At 33.3% G+C, this 23714-nt stretch overlaps 1 protein-coding gene across 1 annotated transcript; it reads right to left on the bottom strand.

Annotated features, from left to right (window-relative positions):
- Positions 1–12906: 12906 nt before the first annotated feature.
- Positions 12907–16769, bottom strand: LOC140818225 (auxin transporter-like protein 2). Its single transcript, XM_073178120.1, has 9 exons — positions 16526–16769; positions 15849–16053; positions 15561–15746; positions 15340–15452; positions 15048–15231; positions 14814–14911; positions 14165–14372; positions 13820–14077; positions 12907–13435 (listed from the first exon to the last, which is right to left on the bottom strand). The coding sequence occupies exons 2-9, from the start codon at positions 16014–16016 to the stop codon at positions 13217–13219; spliced, it is 1434 nt and encodes a 477-aa protein (XP_073034221.1). The 5' UTR covers positions 16017–16053; positions 16526–16769; the 3' UTR covers positions 12907–13216.
- Between the last annotated feature and the right edge of the window lie 6945 nt (positions 16770–23714).

The following is a 23714-nucleotide window of genomic DNA, read 5'->3' as shown; positions in this document are numbered from 1 at the left end:
AAATAATTATTTCAGATCTTAACTGGTAATAATCTCTCTTCTGGGGACAGGGCCGATGGTAGGAAAAGGGTAAAACCGATCTCTAAAGAATATGACACAACAACAGCAGATAGATCGTAAGGACCTTGCATCGTATTATAGTAAATCATATTTTGATTCTCGATAAATGTCATATTATTAAGTGTATGAAGTATATAATTGACATTGAAATTGGGAAAATATGTTGCTAGAATGAAATATTTTATTAGTAATTAAAACTTTTATTATTTGAGTTTTGTCCAAATATATTTGGAAATAGGGGCAAAATCATCCATAATGTGTCGTTTGCATTGAAGTTCATGCGTTGACACATTTTATGAGAATGAGCATAACTTTCGTGTCTGGTGTTTAAATTGAGTGAAGTTAATAAAAAAAAAAAAAAAGAAAGCCAATACATAGATTTACAACTTTCATGCTAACAACTTTTACTAATTCGAAGTGTAAAACATAGTTTCGGACAGAAGAATGCGCTCTCGAACAAGAAGTTTCCACATGCACGCCAAGCACTGCCAAACTCCTTCCAGACAGCAACAGGCGCATGGTTGTGCCAGATCTTGTGCACCTGCATGCACCACCTTAGCAACACACAATTTATGGTCAATAGGAATGGTTTTTCTCATAAGATATTTTCCATTTCCGCTTAAACTCTGAATGAAAAACAAGGAAATCAAGTTATTTTATATGAATCTACCTCGAAACATTGTCGATAATCAAAACAAATTATATATTCAGAATGAAACTTCCACTACTCGTTTTTCTTAAAAAGTACTAGAAATTTTTATTCTTTCTAATTCATTCGGCCGAAACACTAAGCATTTAAAATATGAATATTTTGCATCATTTAAAAATAAACCAACCAACTATTATTTGAATATCCAAAAGAACGTAATTCAAAGCATAAAATTGTAAAACGTCAACCAACATAAACTAACATTATTTCAAAAATAAACTTAACTCTAACATCCTCTCAAAAACCTCGCAAAAGCATCACAAGTCATAAAAACTTTGAAGTAGCTTAAATGTTAAACATAATTTTATTTGCGGAAAACTAACGACGGTCCTCGAATTTTGTGCACTTGCAATCCAGAAAGTTCAACCATCAAGACATCCATTATTACCAAGCTCACCTGCATCGATCACACCTAGTGAGTCTATGACTCAGCAAACCTTAATCATGATAGCAAGTAATATATATACATTCACAAATAACAATTAAAATACTTTTAAGAAAATAGTGTTTCATGAACATAAATTTTAACATTTTCCTTTCAACACATCACATCATATTTCCTTTCATCATATACGTATATCTTTCTTTTTTTATTGAATTCAGATCCTCAATTTTGACTTTCATATTAGCTGAAGGTGATGGATCCATCAACGTATTACCACAGTACCAGGAAATGGGGACATCAGCGACACTCTCACCCGTCAACTGAACATTAGCCTAACATATCATCTTATTAGTCCAATCAATTCACCTCCTTCAACTTGTCATATTTCTATCACTTACAAAAATTCATTCTTATATAAATCATTTTCTTTCAAACAAAGCATGCAACATGCCTTTTAGCATTAACATTTCATCATAAAATTCCATAAACATTTTAACATTATTTACAGCATTCAGGGCACTGCTAGGACTTCTAATATTTTTCAGGTGTAAAATGATTGTTTTGCCCCTAGAACTCTAACTTTCCCAATTTATCCTGATGCCATAAAACGACAACCCAATTCCATCCAAACTTAACATATGACCTTAAATACACCCATAATTATTTATTAGACGTAAACTTAGGTTTCTCGACTAATTTCCCAATTCGTTTTTAAACTAAGATGTACATCTTTGTTTTGACTCATATTGACTCGAAACTTAACCAAACTTTACCAAACTTGAACCAAAGCTTAATAACACCTAACTAAACCATATTCAACCCAATTCAAGACCATTAAGGCCTTCGAATTATCCTAGATCATCTACTGAGTCCTTGCTCTTATTTTTTAAAAACCCTAGCCTTCTACCCTTGAAACCTTCGGCCCTAGACCCTCTCCTCACCGACCAAACCCTAGACCACCTTCCTAGGACCATGAATGTGCCCATAGCAAGCCCCTAGACCGAACCTTATAGATCTAACATGCCCAGCCTCCAAAACCACAACCCCCAAGCCATACGCAGCCCCAAGCTCATGCAATCACCTAGCCCTTTGAACCTAGCATCGTGCAGCCACCCTAGGACCCTACTGGACCCCTATGGACCCTACTGGGCTGAGCCTAGAGGACCTAGAAGCGCAGCCCCTCAAACCCGATCACTCATGCCATGTGCGGCCCTCTACTCCCACGCGATCACACCAGCCTTCGAGCCAATCCTCGTACGACCACCCTAGGACCATCCTATAATCCCTTTAGGTCTCCTGGTCGTACCCTAACAACAGCTAAGGCCGTTCCCTTGTATAAACACGAGCCGAGTCCTAGCTTTCCCTTAAACCCTAGGTTTTCATTCATCCCTTCCCTAGCTCTTGTCCAGCCCTTAGCCCTGTCTCTTTTGACCCTTAAACCTACTAGAAATCGTCTCTTTGATGCCCCTACCATGGTGTTGGAACTTTTCAAGTTCGCAATCTTGATTTTGATGGTAACAAAACTTGTTAATTGTGTTACTAATGATCTACCTTAGTTGTGCAGCTTCTAGGATCACCTACGAGTTGTTTACATCGCAAAACTGAAGACCCAACTGATCGCTCAAAATAATCAGTTCAACTGACTACGTCATTTGAGCAGTACAACTGATTGACCAGTTGATAGGTAATTCAGCAGGAAAACCTCAGAAGCCTGGCCAGCCGGAAGAGTGTTCAACTGATGAAGAAACCCAGCTGATCAGTCCAACTGAATGAGTGTGAAATCAGTTCAACTGACGAGTCAACTTATTTCACCAGCCCAACTGAAAGATCAGTTCAAATTTACCAGTTCGAAGCATCAGTTAGAATCCTTCAGTTATGGACAATGATAGATTCCTTCGAGTGGATTCCAGCTGTGCGAGAAGGTACAAAGCCATTGTCCAGTCAAAGGAAAATAATGGACGTTGCATCAGAGCATTAAAGACAAAACGCTTCAAATAGACAGTCAAAAAGACGAGACACATAGTTCAAGAAGACGATTCAAATGCAACAGATACAATTAATGAGTCTCACTGTACGATCAGCCTATTTCGGTTATATAAAGAGAAGATCGGTGAAAACTCAACACATATAGTGGTGAGACATTCTTGAGAGTGAAAAGAAAAACATAGAAGGGCACTCTCAGTTGCAAATTAGCTTATCAAAGCATTTAATCCCAGAGGGAATTATTCATCGTGATATCTGCTAAGTTTAGAAGCCTTTTTATCCCTCAGTGTGTCAGAACGTTTCTGTTCAGTTCTTACACACATTCACTCTCAAAACAACCCAAATACAGTCTTGCACAAAGACGTTAAACTTGTGTATGTAGTCTTTCTCACATAGACGTTAAATAAGTGTTGACTGAAAGTGTTGTTTTCAGTCGTAGCTAGAAGTTCAGTTTAGGCAATAGATAAGTCCTAGCTGAGTGGGCTTGTACACGTAGTTGTATAAATCAAAGTCTTCTAGTGTATCCTATCCGTGGAGATAGAAGGGGTGACGTAGGAGTAGTTGAAGTCTCCGAACATCCATAAACATATCTTGTGTATTTAACTGATTAACTATCGCTTTAAAATTGTTTTGATTAGTTAGAGTGTTCGTGTGTTCAGTTGTTACCATAACTGAAATACAAGAATGCAAAACTAATATGTGTTCTTTCAGTTAGTCAGTTTACACAAGTTAAAATAATTCCTAATATTTCAGTTTTCTTTATGAAGGATTACTTCGAGTTTCTTCCGCTTGGTTTAAAACCAAACTCGATTTAATTCATCGGTGTTAATATTCTTAGAACATGAGCTATTGAAGCTCATTGAAGGTTGTTGTATTCGAAATGCCTTCAAAGGTGCTAACACACATGATCCATCACACTGGTAGCCTCTTTTTGCAATGATAACATAAGTTTTGGATCAACGTGACCCAAAAACGAAAATAAACCAAAGGATAACAGCTTTTTCATGCAAGCATGCATCAAACATATAATATGGTATTATAGTTGAGAAAAAAGAGATTAATGCTTGCCTTTTCATTTATTACATACAAAAACAACTTGGCGATGCGAGGACGTCGGCGAAGAGAAGACCCTATGCTGATTTTTCTTTAAAACCGTGACTTTCCCTTTCAATATTTCTCATGTGTGCGTGTGTCTTGCTGCTAGGAGTCCTTTTGTGTGTTGTGTGCGTGAGTTGTGTGGTTTTGGTTGGGGTTTAGGGCTTTAATATTTGATATGTAACAAGTGGTGTAAGCTTAGGCTCATTAACATGGTATACTAGGCTCATTAGTTAATATTTAAAATATTTTATTTAGGAAAGTTTGTGAAAATATTAGTCGAGTTCTCAAAAAGTTCATATTTTCGTCGAAAATCGAATATCATTTAAAAATGCGACTTGGCATGTAAAAACACTTCGAAACACCTCATTTCTGAAAATTTCATTTTAAATACACCACACATTAAACAATTAAATATAATTATTTAATAAAATATTTTCTCTCCTATGGTCCCTGGTCTTCGTTCCTTGATCGCATCTCGAATAACCTTTAAAACACAATTTTATGCATTCATGTAGAAAAGTACATTTTAAACATGAAACATGCATATCATAATTAATTCATGCAACTAATTAGTCATTTTCTATTTTCCTTGTATTTGCATACAGTTGAATTACGTCAGCGTAATTGTAAGGTCCAAAATATGATGGCGTAACCAAACTGCATACAAATCTAAGGAAAATAGAAAACGACTAATTAAAAGGTTTTAGTTGCATGAAATAATTATGATATGCATGTTTACATGATTAAAAATGTACCTTTCTTCACAAGCAACAGAGAAAATACTTTTACTTAAAATAGCTTTTCATGAACATAACTTTTAACATTTTCCTTTCAACCTTTTGTTATATACGTATATATTTCCCTTTTTATTAAATTCAGATACTCAATTGTGACTTTTGTATTAGCTGTAGATCGATGGATCCATCTACGTATTACCACGGTGCCGAGCGACGGGGACATCAGTGACACTCTCACCCGTCAAATGAGCTTTGGCCTTACATATCATCGTATCATCGTATTAGTCAAAATCAATTCACCTCCTTCAACTTTTCATATTTTTATCACTTATAAAAATTCATGCACATATAAATCATTTTTCTTTTAAACCAAGCATGCAACATATCTTTTAGCCGAGTTCTCAAAAAATTCATATTTTCGTCGAAAATCGAATACCGTTTTAAAAAACGACTCGGCATGTAAAAACACCTCAAACCACCTCATTTTTTAAAATTCCATTTTAAATACACCTACATTAAACAATGGAAAATAATTATATAATAAAATATTTTCTCTCCTATGGTCAATATACGATGACTTAATCCAACTACATATAAATCTAGAGAAAATGAAAAATAACTAATTAAATGGTTTTAATGGCATGAATTAATTATGATATACATGATTACATGTTTAAAATGTACGTTTCTACATGAATGCATAAAAATGTGTTTTAAAAGTTATTTGAGACGTGGTCGAGTAACGGAGACCAGGGACCATAGGAGAGAAAATATTTTATTATATAATTATTTTTAATTATTTAATGTGTAGTGTATTTAAAATGGAATTTTTGGAAATGATATGTTTTTACACGTCGAGTCGTATTTTTAAATGGTTTTTGATTTCCGACAAAACTATGAACTTTTCGAGAACTCGGCTAATATTTTCACAAAATTCCTAAAAAAATATATTAAATATTAACTAAAATACTTAATAGGTCTATTATACAAGGTTAATTGGTCTAATCTTACACCATCAGTTTTAATGTATATAAAACCATCAAACCCTCCCCAAAACCCCATAACTACACACCCCACCCCTCTAGATAATACTAGGACTCCTTCTTCAGCAAGTGAACACACCTCACACGAAATTTTGAGAGGAAAATCATGCAAGTTTTGAAGAAAAATTCAGCAAGCTTCTTCCCCCGTCTCTCCGCCAACGTCTATCGCATCGCAAGTAGATTTTTGAGCATAATATACGCAAAGACACATTTTAATCTCTTTTTCTCATCTACCACATCATATTATGTATTTGATGTATGTTTGCATGAAAAATATGTTGCCTTGTAATTATTTTCGTTTATTTGTCTTGCTATACCGAAAACTCATGATTTTATTATCCAAAACTCATATTAATATTTCACCAAGGGACTGCCATGGTAGGACCTTTATGAGGGACGCTTTTCCAAGGGTCCTTAAAGGCGCGATCAAAGGCTGGACATAACAGGTAGCATGAGGAACGAAAATAGAGTCCTTGTAGGAAAAGGCTCTTCGACTAGGAGTCATTGATGGTCACGGATTCTAGCTGCTATTAGGGTGTGACCAGGAGACCTAAAGGGTCTGAAGGATGGTTCAAGGGGGCTGCATCATGCTGGGTTTGAAGGGCTATGTGATCAAGTGAGGGAAAGGGGGGAGCCGCGCATGCCTTGGGACGGGTTTGAGGGGTTGTGGGTTTTAGGCTTCTCAAGCTCAGTCCAATAGGGTCCAGCAAGGTCGTGAGGTGGTCCTAGAAGGGAGGAGTCGCACCTGGTTTAGTGGCAAAGGCCGACGCCACACTTCCATGGTCACGCGATCGTGGGCGAGCAAAGGAAGGGGACTAGCGTGCATGGTTCTTATGGGATGGTCCAGAGAGATCCTAAAGGGTTCGGTCTAGGTCTTAGGAGGGTTGGTGAGGGTCTGGTCCAATTGGTTAGGGCTAGGTTCGAAAGAATCAGGCATGGCATGGGTTAGGGTTCGATCAAAATAGGGACAAAAAATTCAGTAGTTGATCTAGGCTAGTTCAAGGGTCTTAATGGGATTGAATTGGGTTGAATATGGTTTAGTTAGGTGTTATTAAGCTATGGCTCAAGTTTGGTTAGGTTTCGAATCCATACGAGTCAAAACCGAGACATACGTCTAAGTTTAAAAACGAATTGAGAAATTAGTCAAGAAGCATAAGTTACGTCTAAGAAATAACTATGGGTATATTTTAAGGTCATATGTTTAGTTTGGATGGATTTGGGTTGTCGTTTTAAGGTCTAAGGATATATTGAGAAAGTTAATGTTTCAGGGGAAAAATGTTCATTTTACATCTGAAAAATGTTAGACGTCCTGGCAGCGCCCTGAATGCAGTAATAAATGTTAAAATTTTTATTTAAATGTTTATGGAATTTTATGATCAAACTTTAATGCTAAAAGACATGTTGCATGCTTGGTTTAAACGAAAAATGATTTATATATGCATGAATTTTTATAAGTGATGAAAATATGAAATTTTGAAGGAGGTAAATCGATTGTGACTAATACGATGATACGATAATATATAAGACCAAGGCTCAGTTGATGGGTAAGAGTGTCATTGATGTCCCCGACGCTCAGTACCGTGGTAATACGTAGATGGATCTATTGACTTTCAGCTTATACGAAAGTCACAATTGATGATCTGAATTCAATAAAAAGGGAAACGTATACGTATATGATGAAAAAAAATATGATATGATATGGTGAAAGGAAAATATTAAAGTTTATGTTCATGAAAATATATTTTATTAAAACTATTTTCATTGTTGTTTGTGAATGTGTATATATTACTTGCTATCATGATTAAAGTTTGCTGAGTCAATAAACTCACTAAGTATGATCGATGATTGATGTTAATAGAGGTCTTGATGGTTGATCTTTCTGGACTTAAGGTGCACACAGCCTGAGGACCGTCGCTAGTTTTCCGCAAATAAAACTAAGTTTATGATTTAATATTTCATTAAGGATTTTCATGACTTATGATGCTTTTGAGAGGTTGTTGAGAGGATGTTAGAGTTAAGTTTATTTTGAAATAATGTTAGTTTAGGTTGGTTGATGTTTATGAATTTATGCTTTGAATTAATTTCTTTTGGATTTTTAAATAATAGTTTGTTGGTTTATTTTAAATGGTGCAAAAGTATTTTAAATATAGGTATTGTATCATTTCGGCCGAAGAGATGGAAAAAAAAATTCTAGTACCTTTTAAAGTAAAACGAGTAGTGGACGTTTCAGTACTATCCACTACTCGTTTTTCTTAGAAAGTAAATTTTTTTTTCACTTTTCTAATTCCTTTGGCCGAAACACTAAACATTTAAAATATACATTTTTTCCCTTATATTGTCCATGGTCTCCGTTTCCTCGATCGCGTCTCAAATCACATTTAAAATACAGTTTTATGCATTCATGTAGAAACGTTCATTTTAAACATGCATATCATAATTAATTCATGAAACTAAAAACATTTAATTATTCATTTTCTATTTTCCCTATATTTGCATGTAGGTGGATTATGTCATCGTATTTTGGACCTTACATAGAATCCTCGTTTTGAGAGCGTTCTTTTGGGGTCATTTTGACTTGGATTCAGTACTTTTATTTACTGTTTTGCTGGATTAGCATGTATTTGAATTCAAAATAAATATGTGTGATAGAATAGCTTACGAGAAACTAACTTTCAAAGTCGGAATTGAATTATGTTATGATTTCAATTTTATATGAATTTTCAAAGTTTCAAAACAATTTAGAAACTAGAAATTTTAATTGTAAAGGTTAAATTGAATAGCGTAATTTTATATCGATGAGTAATTAGGATTTATAATGCGACATAATTATCCTAATAATGTAAAGATTAAATTGAATAGCGTAGAACAAGTTGATACATTCAAATACGCTATTAGAGTTGCATTTGAATGAATTCATTGATTGAAATGAATATTTTGATTATGTAGATTGCTTTTATGTATTGAAATTCTATTATCAGATAGAGCTACAGTAAACTGGGGATGAAGAATTGAGATATGTTGCGACCGAGTAACTTACGACCGGTATCTGTGTCATATGATATATAATTGATTGATTTGACTGAAAATATGTGTCTATATGCCTTATTTGTTGAGTTGATGTAGCATAGATAACATTCATGATTGGTAGATAGATGTATAAAATAAATATTTTGTTAACACGCATCATTATATTATATATATATATATATATATATATATATATATATATATATATATATATATATATATATATACATGACATGCATGTTGAGTTATGATCCTTGGATACCTTTATATCATTGGATTTTATTATGGGGTTTTGAACACGATACTATGTATGTGGACCATTAAAACAGTCATTTGTGGCCCCTATGATTGATTGGTCGAGATTTGGGATTTAATGACGCTTTGCTGGCGCTTTCATACAGATATTCCCTTATACTTGACTGAGGCCGGTGTGCCAGCTCGAGCATTGATTTGATAGCAATTCGATTGATTCCGATACATGCTCAGTGGATGGACATTTGACGTGATATCTCTACGAAATGCATGCATTGCATATCATATATCATTGTGTAGATACATCTTGTATTTATTATGTTTGTTCCATACAGAGTGTTTGCTCACCCCCAAGGATGGTTGTTGTTGTCTTTGTGTGTGGTCAATGGTAGATACTCCAGGTTATCAGGAAACCAGAGAGGATACCTCTTAAAAGAGTCACATCTGAGTTGAGGTTAAATGGTATATCTCATCTTATATATGCATATATGTACATGCCAGAGGATATGAGTTGTTTATATATAGTTGATTTCAGTCATATATGGGCTTATTTTATGCTGTGATGTATTTAGACGAGCCTTTATTATATAATATTTTTAATATTATAATTATAGTTGGCACATTTTGAGCTCATTGTAAAGAATAATTTTACTCGTTTTTCGGTGTAATTAATTAACTCTAATCAAATTATATTGTAATAACGGTTAGGAGTTAAAGAGCCTCACATAGACACGAATATCTCCTAACTCATATGCCTAACATCTCGATCTATTAATACCCATGTAGATGTATTCTGTGCTGCTACAAATATAAGAAAATAATATTGTATTTTGGTCAACAACTATAGCTTTTAATCTAGTGGTAAGTTTTTAATCCTAACACTATAAATACCTTTTAATTATAATTTTTCTTTCCATATTTTTTTTACATAATTGATATTCTCATTTTTTCACAAAACAAAATCATTATACATGATATTCCCCATTACAATTTCAAATCATATTTTCTAGTAAATTCACATTTAAACGGCATAAATAAAATGGATTGTTACAATTTTGATTTTTAATATTTGTCTTTAGGAAATTTTAAATATCAATGTTGTCAAATTTCATGTCTTAGTTTTGTTTTTGTTAGACTAGTCATCATTCTATATGGTGCTAACATGGCACCGACGTGTCTAGTTCTACTAAAATATTTCTAATAATAAAAGAGAAAGAGGGAAAAAAAAAAATAATGGGCCTCTGTTTACTTCCATCCACCTCATTTTCGTCTCATTAGGCCTAATATGGAAATGTCTCCATTCAGAAAAGCCCATAATTATATCCAATATTATTTATTTGTTTTTATAGGGGTGGGTTTGATGTATAATTTGGTCGAACATTATATTTATTTACGATATTTTGCGAATTTATTTTTCTGAATGATATTCTCATTTGCGAACAACACAAAATCCAAAGTATGGAATCATGTCTTAAAATTTAATAAAAACATAGTAGCAAGAATCGGACAATATTTAAAAAGTCGAGGAAATTACGTGTCAAAACGATTATTACATTTTAAAAATTATAAAATAAAATGAAATGACCATACCAATTTCCGAATAAATCTCACCATATTCCAAATGAGTAGGTCTTTTGTAAGATGATTTCACGAATCTTTATTTGTGAGACGGGTCAACCCTATCGATATTCACAATAAAAAGTAATACTCTTAGCATAAAAAGTAATATTTTTTCATGGATAACCCAAATAAAAGATATGTCTTACAAAATACGACTCGTGAGACCGCCTCACACAAGTTTTGTCATTCCAAATTATATTTGAATCTTTTTTTTTCTCTCAATTAATTTGAATTATGGAAATGACAAAATTAGGAGAAAATCCAAACAAGATATCCCCATTGGACATAGTCAAACATTAAAATGGGCACATGAATTAAGGATCTTTTTTCAAAGAAACTCCTGGAAAATAGCTAATAAAGTACTAACATTACCCAATTGATTATTCATTTAATTAACTTTGACCATATTTAGAAGGATCTATAAATTTCAATAAATATATCTTAAGACCTCGAGGCGAGTTTCGAGTAGATTTCACTTGTATATGTTCATGAAATCGTTATTAGAACCAAAATAAACAAAATAAAAAAATAAAAAATAAAAAGAATTTGTGGACCCTATGTATGTGTGATTAAATTTGATTCTTTGACTTTATCATGAAATAATGTCCTACATGTAGGATGAAATCAACTCAAAATTAGACCCAAAAAAAAATTAGTTTCCCTTTTAGAAACTATTAATTAAATCTTGGCCGGTGAAATTAGTAAGGAATTTAAATAATAATAGTTGGTACAATATAGGAGTCAGCAGAAGTACGATGCACAAAGTCAATCATTGATTTTTGTACCAATTTCTTTAATGTTAAAAGACATTATATTTGTCACATGCTCACCTTTAGAAAGAATCATTATTATTATTATTATTATTATTATTATTATTATTTGTGTAAAAGATAATAATCGACGATTTATTCGAAAATCTCTACGTCGTGAAAGATTAATTTTACTCTTTTTTTACAAAAAGTTATGTAGCACTGTTTGTTTTTTGTTTTTTTTTATCATTTTTGTGACACGAATTTTCAATTCTTGTTATAATTTAATATTATAAGTAATTGTATAGACTATGACTTAAAATAACAAAATAAACTGAAAATATTTTTTTATATACAGACGCTGTTATAATATATCATAATCTAATAGGTGAGTCAAACATAATCTTACTAACAAAAATATGTATCGTGGATATGCAAAATATCAAAACATATAGTTAAGTTTTTTAGGAGATAATGAATCATTATCTCCTAAAAAACTCAACATATTCCGGCTAATCAAAAATATTTTAGCGATATTTCCTAAAAAACTCAACATATTCCGGCTAATCAAAAATATTTTAACGAGTTTTCGCTATCGATATATATATAAATCTCGAAGTAAACATCATTTTAAGCGACTTTTCTTTTAGTATATGTACATTCTTATACAACATGGGTTGTCCAACAAATATAATTATTATTTATATGAAGGAGATGGAATGTGGCACGTGACAAAGAAATATGCACCCATGTGAGCAGATTGGGCCACTACCTCAGAGAGAATCTTGGATAAAACGGTAATTTCGACAAAGCTTCCAAGAATAAGAGATGGTCTTTTGTGATACGGTTTCACGAATATTTATCTGTGAGATGAGTCAACCTTATCAATATTCACAATAAAAAGTAATACTCTTAGCATAAAAAATAATATTTTTTCGTGGATGACCCAAATAAGATATCTATCTCACAAAATACGATCCGTGAGACCGTCTCACACAAGTTTTGCCCAGGAACAATTCCATGTTACATTTACATCTCAAATTTAATTAATTTCAGTGTCTTTTTTTTTTTTGAAAATAAATTTACGCCCCTTATTCATTATTTTTCGATGTACATGTCATAAATCCCGATTGTTCCATTTGATTGTTGAATAAAATAATGAATTTCCCACTCTGGACCAAGTTTTTTCCCAAAATTTCATATATAGCAAATACAAATGCATTTAATATTAAATTCCAAGAAAAGAGGCAATCAATACACTATATTACATTGTAAATTAGCCCATTCTTTGACAAGTAGAGGGATCCCATTACAATTCAACGCAAACTCTTATATAATCAAGAAAAATCAAACTATTTAATTTAATTTTTTAAAAAAAAAGAAAGGAAAAAAAAAGGTCGATAAAGCACACATCACATGTAGGGGAAACATTGCAGAGTCCCCATGTATATTACCAGAAAGATATATATGGATATAGAAGACGAGGGAGGGGTGTGTTTGATTAGTCAAAGTCCTTTTTTTTTTCTTTTATCTTTTTCAATTCGAGGGGTCGATCAATTGTGGGGTGGTGCTGGTGCGGGTTGAGGCGGAGCTTTGCACTGATAACACTTGGCAAAGAGCCCGAATGTGTCGATTTGTTTGATGAAATTCGTCACGCTCGCCCATCCCCCGAACCCAAAGCCGACTACCAATACCCAGATCACGATGAAGGCGTTCACAAGATACATTGCCGCCCAACTCGGCAAGAAGAATGGTGGCTTCTCCGCGGCATTCTAAATCAAACAAAAGAAGAGGAGGTATTCAGTTAGAGGAAATAGAAAAATATACAAGAAATTTTAAAAACTGTTGTTGTAAATTTTATTTTTATATAAATATTAAAAATGAAAAAAAAATAATATATATGTGTGTGTGTGTGTGTGTACTGATAAAACATGGAGATCAGATCATAGCATGTAACTAAACTGAAAATGACTTGCCACCCAAAATATTGAAATCTTGGGCCAATATTTCCAAATCCATGCATTTAATATCACTAACCTGTGCCTGTACTCTCCACTCTACCCACCCCAACATGGGAAAATTCTTGCACAAATTTCTACTTTATTTTCACTTTTTTAGGCCAAAGTAAAAACTCAATTATTCGTTGCAATCTTTACCTTCCGAGAGGTGCCTTTTCTGTATGTGAGCATGTGAGCCAGCGCAGGGATGATGTAGACTGTAAAGCTCACTAAAAGCGCACCAACCGCGGAATTAATCGGCCCGAAAAATGGGAAAACAATGGCCAAGAACCATATAGGGATCACCACAGGCAGCCTCGCAAGCGCCCTCAAGCATATACTTCTTGTATCGTGCATCCCGATCACCTTCTCCCACACAAAGTACAGTGGTGTGCACGCGAATCCGAATGTGATGAACTGTTTTTCCAAATGTGTTAGATCAACAGCGACAATTCATGTTCAATTCGTTTCTATTTAGGAATACAACAGTGTAGAATGATCAACCTGATGGATAAGCATGAGTATAACGGCGGCGTCACGCCAGCCGTTTTTTGGGAGGAGAGCGAATGCATTGGAGTGGGTTAGGAGCTGATCGCCAAACGCCCAGTAGACGGCGGAGGCCGAGGGTAAGGTAAGGGTGAACACATAGAGTGTGGCTAACAAGTATATGTACTTGAACTTTTGAGGCTTCCACATGGCATGCATGATTTCCCTGTCAATATTTTTTTACCAGAAGCAAAAGATGATCAAGAATTGATCTTTGATACATCTTAGGCAAACCTCAGTCCACGGATTAAGGTAAAAACATAGAACAATTGAGAGATTTATTTCTAAATAGATCAAAAACTTGAACAAAGAAGTGACAAACTTTATTTACTCGGGGCGGCGCGCCGGGAATGGGGACAAGATAATTTTTATTAATGTTAAGTGTTCTTTTTTTCCCACAATTCTCAGTTCAAATAAACAAAGAAAAAGCTGTTTCTATGAGTGTCTCGTAATACAGTCCCCTATGAGGTTGGCAAAAGCTGCACAGAGAAGCCGGGAATAGGAGGAAGAAGAAAAAAAGATGACATTTCTCTTTAAAAAACTAAAATGTAAGAATAAAAGTAAAATAGGAAAAAAAATTAAAAAAAAAAAACTGAAAAAAGCTTACACAGTTACAGCATGTCCACCAAATGTGTAGAGTATGTTGGTGGCTCCAGTGAAGTACAGCACCATCTTTTTTGGACCCGAGTGTTGCACTCCTTCAACCTATAATTAATCCAAATTAAGCCAAAAAAAAGATAAGAAAAACCATATTTTAGAGATCCCATTTGCACAAAAAACCAAACTTTATCATTAAAACAATTATTATTTCAATTTATATATTGAGAGAAAAAAATTCAACCTGGCCATGAACAAGGGCTGCAATAGTCAAGTACCAAGCTGTGTAAGTAGTCATCCCAAGTCCTAAAAAGGACCAAATTCTGTAGTTGTGAAAAGAGGGGATGAAAACAGTGGTGGCACAGCAAGCTCCAAATATATATGTCCATGTCCTCTTGTCCAGGTGGTCATTTATGTAGTATATGTTGCTGAAAATTATATGTCAATTATTTTTGTGGATATCCAATCTTTTATCAAAGATTATGATTGGAAATATATGAAAAAAAAATTAAAAAGTTGTGTTATAGTTTGGTCACCTTGCACAGGCTATGAGTTGGATGACAGATCCAAAGAGGAGAAAAGTGCAGTTGAAGGCTAAACCTGCAGCTTTCCAGTATGGCCCAAGTAGTCCATCAAGAACTTCGAACCACTGCATTTTGAGAAATTAAATCAAGGATTTTAGCCTTTGTTTAGCTTTATTTTTTGTGGGTTTTTCCTTTTGGTGTTATTTTTTCTTGTTTTTGCGAGATTAACGGACCTGGATGACATGATTCTTGAAGCTGACACCTTCTTTTTCCTTTCTGCTGCGGTATTCAATGTATAGAACACTGATGAGATACGCAGTCCAGCTGCCCATTAAACCGTAGAAAATTTGAAATACAATCCCAGAAAGCATTCCAAGTTGGGAGAAAGAATAAGGGAGAGTTAACAAAACTTGCGCAACCTGCAAAAAAATCCAGGTTAAGAATGCTGTAGAATGTAAAATACAATGAATCAGACTGAGAAATGGAGAGTGGGGAGGGGAGATAAACAGAAGTTCACATACTTGATTGGAAGCACAGCTGAACCAGGCATCGTAGGCTGATCCGCCGTGCCAGAGGGCGTTTTTGACGCTGAAAATGGGCAGCTCCTCCACCATCCCCTCCTCCTTTCCGTCGCCGTCAAGCTCAGTCTCATTGAAGTTGGATACAATAGCTTCTTCCGCTTGCTTCATTGTCCCCTATTTCTTCTGCAGAAGATTCTCTCAGGATCTGAAAGTGAAGAATAGGGGGAGGAAAAAAACACGCAATGAGACAAAAGAATTGTACGGAAGCAAGCACCACCACCTTCTTCCAAGAAAACGAAAGCCAGGAGAAATTCTCAGATCCAAAACATATGGGATTTGGAATTAAGCAAGAAAGAAATAAATAAAAAAGAGCACAATCCCAACAAATATAAGAAACAAAAAGAAAAGAAAACTCCTAAGTTCCACTTTCCCGAATTCCCCATTTGTGACGAGTCTTTTTCTTGAACCCGGATCTCCGAAACAAAAATAAATTCTTTCCAGACAGAAAAAAAAAAAAAAGAAAAAGGTCCTATTTCTATTTACCGGTAAACCCAATAAAAAAACACACACACACACACAAAAAAAGATTTTTCAAGAAACATTTTATTTCAGAAGAACCAAAATATCAAGAACTCTTCATTACAAGGCAAAAGAACTGAGATTCAGCAAATGCCTGCCTAGAAATTCTTGCACTGAGCGTAGCAATAAAGCCAAGAATTCAGTCCAGGCGCCGAACCAAAACTAAATGCACCACAGCACTTCAAATCTCTACGCAGCAGCCGTAAATTAGAGGCGGCGAGGAAGAGCCCTCAAAATAAGCAAAATTTCAGGTGACAGAAAAGAGTCCCCTCTATTATTTTTTGCAGTGTCCAGAAAAATACGGAGAGAGAGAGAGAGAGACCAAAAGCAAGCGAGTGAGAAGATAGAAAAGAGGACTTTCTGCTACTTATTATATATATAAACATTATAAAATGACACTGTTTTGGGGAGTGTGTCAGTGTGTGTATTGATTGATTTCTTATATTATTTTTTATTCTTGTAATAAATAATTTGATAATATTATTTTATATTTTATAAAAATAAATTTATAGAAAGAAAAGGAGTGAACAAACAATTGTTTTGATTAGTTATTAAATTTTAAAAAAAAAACATGAATAAATCGATTTCATATTAAAATTAGATGATTTTAAAGATATTGTAAAATTGAGATTGTAATAATTGAGCATGATTTCAAATATCTTATGATTAGATCTTTTGTAAGACAGTCTCACGAATCTTTATCTGTGAGACGGGTCAACCCTACCGATATTCACAATAAAAAATAGAGTATGTCTCTTGTGAGACGGTCTCACGAATCTTTATCTGTGATATAGGTTATATTCACAATAAAAAGTTATACTCTTAACGTTAAAAGTAATATTTTTTCATGGATGACCCAAATAAGATATATGTCTCACAAAATACGACATTTGAGACCGTCTCATACAATTTTTTGCTTAAAAAGTAATAATCTTAGCATAAAAAGTAATATTTTTCCATTGATAACCCAAATAATAGATTCGACTCATAAAATATGATCCATAAAACCGTCTCACACAAATTTTTGTTATTCTCATATGTATCCTTTTACCTATGGAAATAAATTCAATTTAATTAAAAACAAAAGAATATATAAATGCAAAGTTTTTTAAAAAAAAAAACATATTGGACTTTGATGAAGGAAAGTGTAATCAAATCTGCATGATCTGATACCTTAAAAAAAATAAAAACCTGCATGATCTGATTTAAAAGTTTTGAATTCTATATTTTAAGTATGTTTTTTATGTAGCTGTTCTGTCCTTTTTTGAATACTATTTATTGATCATATTGACTAGCCATTAAATTAATTTTTAAATATATAAATTAAATAAAATTTTAATCTACAAATTTCGTGAAAAATTCACGAGCACGATGCATAAATTATTTAATAAACAAGCAAAATAAAAAAAGGTGACGGTGCCTTCTTTGGGGAAAAACGACTATTTAATTCGATAATCAATCAGCACATGAAAATAAGCCCTAAAGAATCTGAATTCGGGCATTCGTTGATGAGATGTTGCTATAAAGATAATCATCAAAACTTGTGTGAGATGGTTTTATGAGTAATATTTATTAGACATATTTTTTATTTGGGTTATCCATGAAAAAATATTACTTTTTATACTAAGAGTATTATTTTTATTGTGAATATCGGTAGTGTTGAGCCATCTCACAGATAAAGATCTGTGAGACCGTCTCGCAAGAGACCTACTCCAAGATAATATATACACATTATATTTATTGGTCTAATTTTATTTTAATTATATGAAGTTCATATATTTTTATGAATGTTACATGTCGAAATCAATCTTAGACTCTTATATTCAATATTAGGCCAACATGAACTCGAGTGGTTATTTGTTGGTTTAAGGATTGTCATATCAAAAAATACTTTCTATTTTTTAAAATTTTATATTTATTATTTAAAAATATATATATTATTTCAATATTTCGGTATATACTAAAAATTTTCAAATTTCATACAGCGAAATTTTTTGTATCGATACCATACTGTACTGAAAATTTCAATAAATTTTTGTATCTTTTGCTACAATAACATCGGTTTACTGAAAATTATGTATCTTTCCCACCCTATCTATCATACAAAATATAATAACGAAATTTCATTTGTCAAAGTTATGATACATTGAATATGTAATCCCGTGAAATAATAAAAAAATCTGACGATGTAAATATCCATATACAATATATTAGATTAGTAGGTCTCATGTGAGACCGTCTCACGGATACTAATATGTGAGACGGGTCAACCCTACTAATATTCACAATAAAAAGTAATATTCTTAGCATAAAAAATTATACTTTCTCATGGATAACCCAAATAAGAGATCCGTCTCAAAAATTCGACCCGTGAGACCGTCTCACACAAGTTTTTGCCATATTAGATATACTTTTAACCTTAATTCATATATGTATAGGTATAAATTGGGAAAATGCTCGATTTATTGCGATGTATGAATATTAATTGTATTAATTAATAACGAAAACGGTGGAGATCTCTTGACCAACTTTAATGAGAAAATTAGAAAACACAATAATTGAAAGGAAGTAATTAAAGAGGCGACATTTGGAAATCATGAACGCTCGAAGCTGTTGAGAAACAAATTTTGGACAAATTAATGATTGTTGTTTTACTTGAGTTGTCGTAATTGCATGGAGGCAACAGCTTCAAGAAAAGGGAAAAATGTCATTATAATTGGTTAAGTTTATTATTAGATTATAATATTTCATATTTTTACAATAAAATTATTTAAAAAATTGATATATACATATAGTTTAAATATATCATTAATGTGTTTGTATCATAAGATATTTCAGTGCTTGTATTTTTTTATTTTTTTTTTGCATGTATCTACTTTTTGAAATTTAGTCAATTTTATCAGTGGTAACTATATATATGTTGTGTGCTTGTACTAGCTATTTGTTTTTTCACATTTATTTATATTTGTAATTTAGTTTATTTTTATTCAAATTTACGAACAATTATAGCGAAAATATATGTAATTGTTTTGTTACATCTTGTTTGGACGATGTATGATTTTTTCTAGCAAAATTAAGAATGAAAATATATAAAATATTAGTATCTGTCATGTGTGAATATATATTAAATCTTATTATAAATGTAGTTAAATATGATTTTATTAATTTCATTTTTGTGGATAAGTAAAATAATGGTTTTAGTTTTCGTTAAATACACTCTTTGACGTTTTTTATTATTTTAACGAATGGAGAAACTATTCTTAAAGTTACTTAATTGTTAATTTTATGATAAAAATACACTTTTAAGGGTAAATTATGAAAAAATACCCAAACCAAAATAAAATTTAAATTTATTACACACACTAAAAAACTTTGGTTCTACTACCTAAAAGAAGTTAAAAAGACAAAATACCCTTATTTTGCTTATATGTGATAAAATTCAACTAATTGATTTTCTGGGCCGAAAATGGTATCAGAGCTTAGGTAAAAATATTTAAAACATACAAATTTATTATTATCAAGTAATTAAATATTTGATGAGGAGAATTTTCTTAATTAACATGAATCTGAACCCAGGTTCGAGATTAAGTATTTATAGGATTTATTCCAGAACTCCGGAATATTTGCAACTGGAAGATCTAACTATGGTTAGATAACAAGAAGGAAACTATCAAAATCTTAAGGTAAACTTATGATTCAAAATAACAGGTTCTTAAAAATAGTACCAGATTCCTCTAAACTATCGGGAGATCTTAGAGAAATTCAAAAGACGGCACAAAATTTTGGCAATATGTTGTATTATGTACCACAAAATATGAAGAAAATCCTTGAAATCCAAATAAGATATTTGTCACACAAAAATACGACCTGTAAGACCGTTTCATAATATAAGTTTTTGCCTAATAATTTTGAATCCAATCTACAAAATCCTTCCAACCATGCACATGAACGAGTTTGAAAATATATACTAGCACTCTATTCTTACAAATGACCCATAACTTAGAGATTTTTTTCTTCTATACATTGATAGCATTTATTTTTTTACCCATAATTCCCAATATTCGAACACATAATTTTGGTTATAACTTCATTGTATCCTAATTATGACTTCACAAAAACTCCTATGACACTATTTAAGGAGTCAATTTTGTGATACATATTTGATATCCGATCTGGATCATAGAAAATATTATTTTTTACTGCAGATATATATGGATCACATCGACGCATATTATAAAAAACTCTTACAACAAATTAAATAAAATAACTCCAATATTTTAAATCATATAATAATTCGAATGATTCATTTCAACGGCTTCGATATCAAAGGTTATTGTTGGTTCATAAAAATATGTATAAGAGACTCCAGTCTGCAAATTGAGCCCTAATTGAAAGAGACCAGTGATTAGTGAATCTAGCAACGGCGTTAGGCCCGCACGTGGGACACCCGCCGCTGCTTTAGATTTGGCTTTTCTAATATTTATAATATATATATATATATATATATATATATATATATATATATATATATATATATATATTTATGCTAATCACAACTTATTTTATAAAAGATAATGAAATTATAAAAACAAAGTAGGTTTGATATTGGAGTTCAAATAAATTAATATTTTGTCATTTTGATCATTTATGTTATAAAATTTCAATTATAATATTTTAATTTTTATTGTTGATAATTTTGTTATTTTTATTTGGAGTGTTAATGTAATGCCCGGAAATTTATTCCTGTTAATCCGTAATTATTGAATTATAATTTGATATGATTATGAAAGGATTAATCGGGACACGAAATACACGTATGTGTGAAAAGTGTGTGTATGTGCAAAGGAAACAGCACGCACATGCGCGGACAATGCGCGCACATGCGCGCATCGAACAGAAGGGTTCGCGCATATGCGCGAGTGATGGCGCGCATATGCGCGAAGGGGACAGTAGCCCCCCTAAATTTCGATTGGCCCCGCGCATATGCGCCGATAGCGTGCGCGCATATGCGCGAGGCGAGGTGTGCAGCACGCGCCGAGACATGGTCTCGCGCATATGCGCGAAGACAATGCGCGCATATGCGCGAGAGGATTTGCGCGGAATTTTAAGGCGACACGTAGCTAGTGCATGCACGAATATATATATGTATACATACAGAATTTGTAAATCGGAGAGAAAAAGAATTGAAAGCCGAGGGATTTTGATTTCAAAATTCTACTGTGAAATATCCGTCCGTCTGAATTATAATCCGACTTCGGTACCGAGTTCCTATCGACGTAGGCTACACTTTGACGTAAGTTTTGCTACGTTTTGACATGCTTGGAAATTATGCTATTGTCAGAATTAAATAGGATTCATATATGATGTTCTTGACATGTTAGACATCGTAGAATCGAAGTCAGATTAAGAAATAGACTGATTATGGAATTGTTATGATTTTCTGATTATAATCAGTTGCTATTGGACAGATATTGATTATAGATTGAATGGGATATAGGTTATGGATTGTAACTGTTATCTAGTGATGTTGTATTGACGGGAATATTGAGATTGTACAGTTATGCCGTCAATTGTGAATTAAATCCAGATTGATCAAGATTGTTATGGAATTGACTAGTATATTGATATGAGACTATTGATATTGTCAGTACCAGACAGGCTTTGAGTTCAGGACTTTGACTGAGCGGGAAACCGAGACTGCAACGAAAGGTATAAGTCAATGTGGTATTGGGAGATGGACTTGAGTCGGTTTAGACTTGGGTTTCCCTAAATCACATACTTTACTTTATTGCATTGATATTTGCATTGAGTTGATTGATATACTTGTTCTCTTGATTTTAGACAGCAGGTATTAGAGGAGTCATCTTATGACAGAAGTGCCGTTAGTGGTGGGATTACCACGGGCACATTGCACGATGTCATAAGATGGTGTATTGGCGGATGTGCCAGAGTCTGTCACTGGATGTTTGGCTATCGATGTGGATAGGATGGTGGCTTTTTCTATTACTGTTAATCAGTATTGTATCGATGTGGATAGATTAGTAGCTCTTCTATTACTGTTAATCGATGTCATATCGATGTGGATAGAATTAGAGTTGCTTCTATTACTGTTAATCGGTACTATATTGATGTGGATAGAATAATAGCTTCCTCTATTACTGGTAATCGATACCGTATCGATGTGAATAGAACTGGAGTCTTTTCTATTACTGTTGATCGATACCATATCGGCGTGGATAGAACTGGAGTCTTTTCTATCACTGTTAGTCGATATACGCATGCCAACATCTGGAAACCGGGATCCCTAGACTAGGATTGAGTCTAGTCTGAATTATGATTGATGTCGACAGTTTGATTTGAGATTGTTTATGTTTCAGATTTTGATACATATTCATGTTACCTGATTACATGCTTTATATTGTTTATATGATTGCATGTTTCATTGATTTATACTGGGAATTATATTCTCACCGGTATATCCGGCTGTTGTCTTGTCTGTATGTGTACTTGACAACAGGTGGGACAGGTCCAGGGTCGAGGAGATGAAGAGCTAGATCGTGATTAGAGTGGTGGCACCGGACTTGGACTAGATGTAGGGTTAAACACTTGACTTTAGTTTAAACCCTAGTTGGAATAAATGTTGAAATACAGGATTTGTATTTTATATACTGATATGTATATATGTTTTAATTTCACTACATTCCGCACTTTAAAAAGAAAAAAAAATTTAGACCCTGTTTTATAATTGATTAATTAGTCCCAAAGATGATTTAGAACTGGATTAGCGTCCGGGTCCCCACAACAGGTGGTATCAGAGCGATAGATCCCTTAGACTGAGATAGAAGCTAGTGAGCGGGGTAGATTGAGATTTTCTTTCCTGCTCTTGATTGCTCGCATGATTCCTGTTTTAATATATGCTACCTGAATTATCTGATATTGATATGGTATTGTATATTATTTGGAATGGATCAGCTGTAAGATGATCCGAGGAGGATTGAAACTGGTAAGTGGTATTTGGAATTACTAACCTCTTCGATTATCAGATATGCCTCCGAGAAGGATACCAGAACAGGGAAGTACATCGAATCCTCCCATGGATGTGACCCCTACTCCAATGGAGCAATTGTTGAAAAGATTTCAGTCATTTCATCCACCGACTTTGAAAGGAACGGAGAATTCCGTGGAATGTGAAAGTTGGTTGGACGACATTGAATCACTGTTTAACTCTTTGGAGTATACTGAGGAAAAGAGGGTGAAACTGATCGGACACCAGATGCATGATGTTGC

This window comes from Primulina eburnea, chromosome 17 (genome assembly GCF_022965805.1).
Source record: "Primulina eburnea isolate SZY01 chromosome 17, ASM2296580v1, whole genome shotgun sequence".
Taxonomy (NCBI): Eukaryota; Viridiplantae; Streptophyta; class Magnoliopsida; order Lamiales; family Gesneriaceae; genus Primulina; species Primulina eburnea.
The sequence above is the reverse complement of the archived record's forward strand: the minus strand, read 5'-3'. Positions and strand labels throughout refer to the sequence as shown.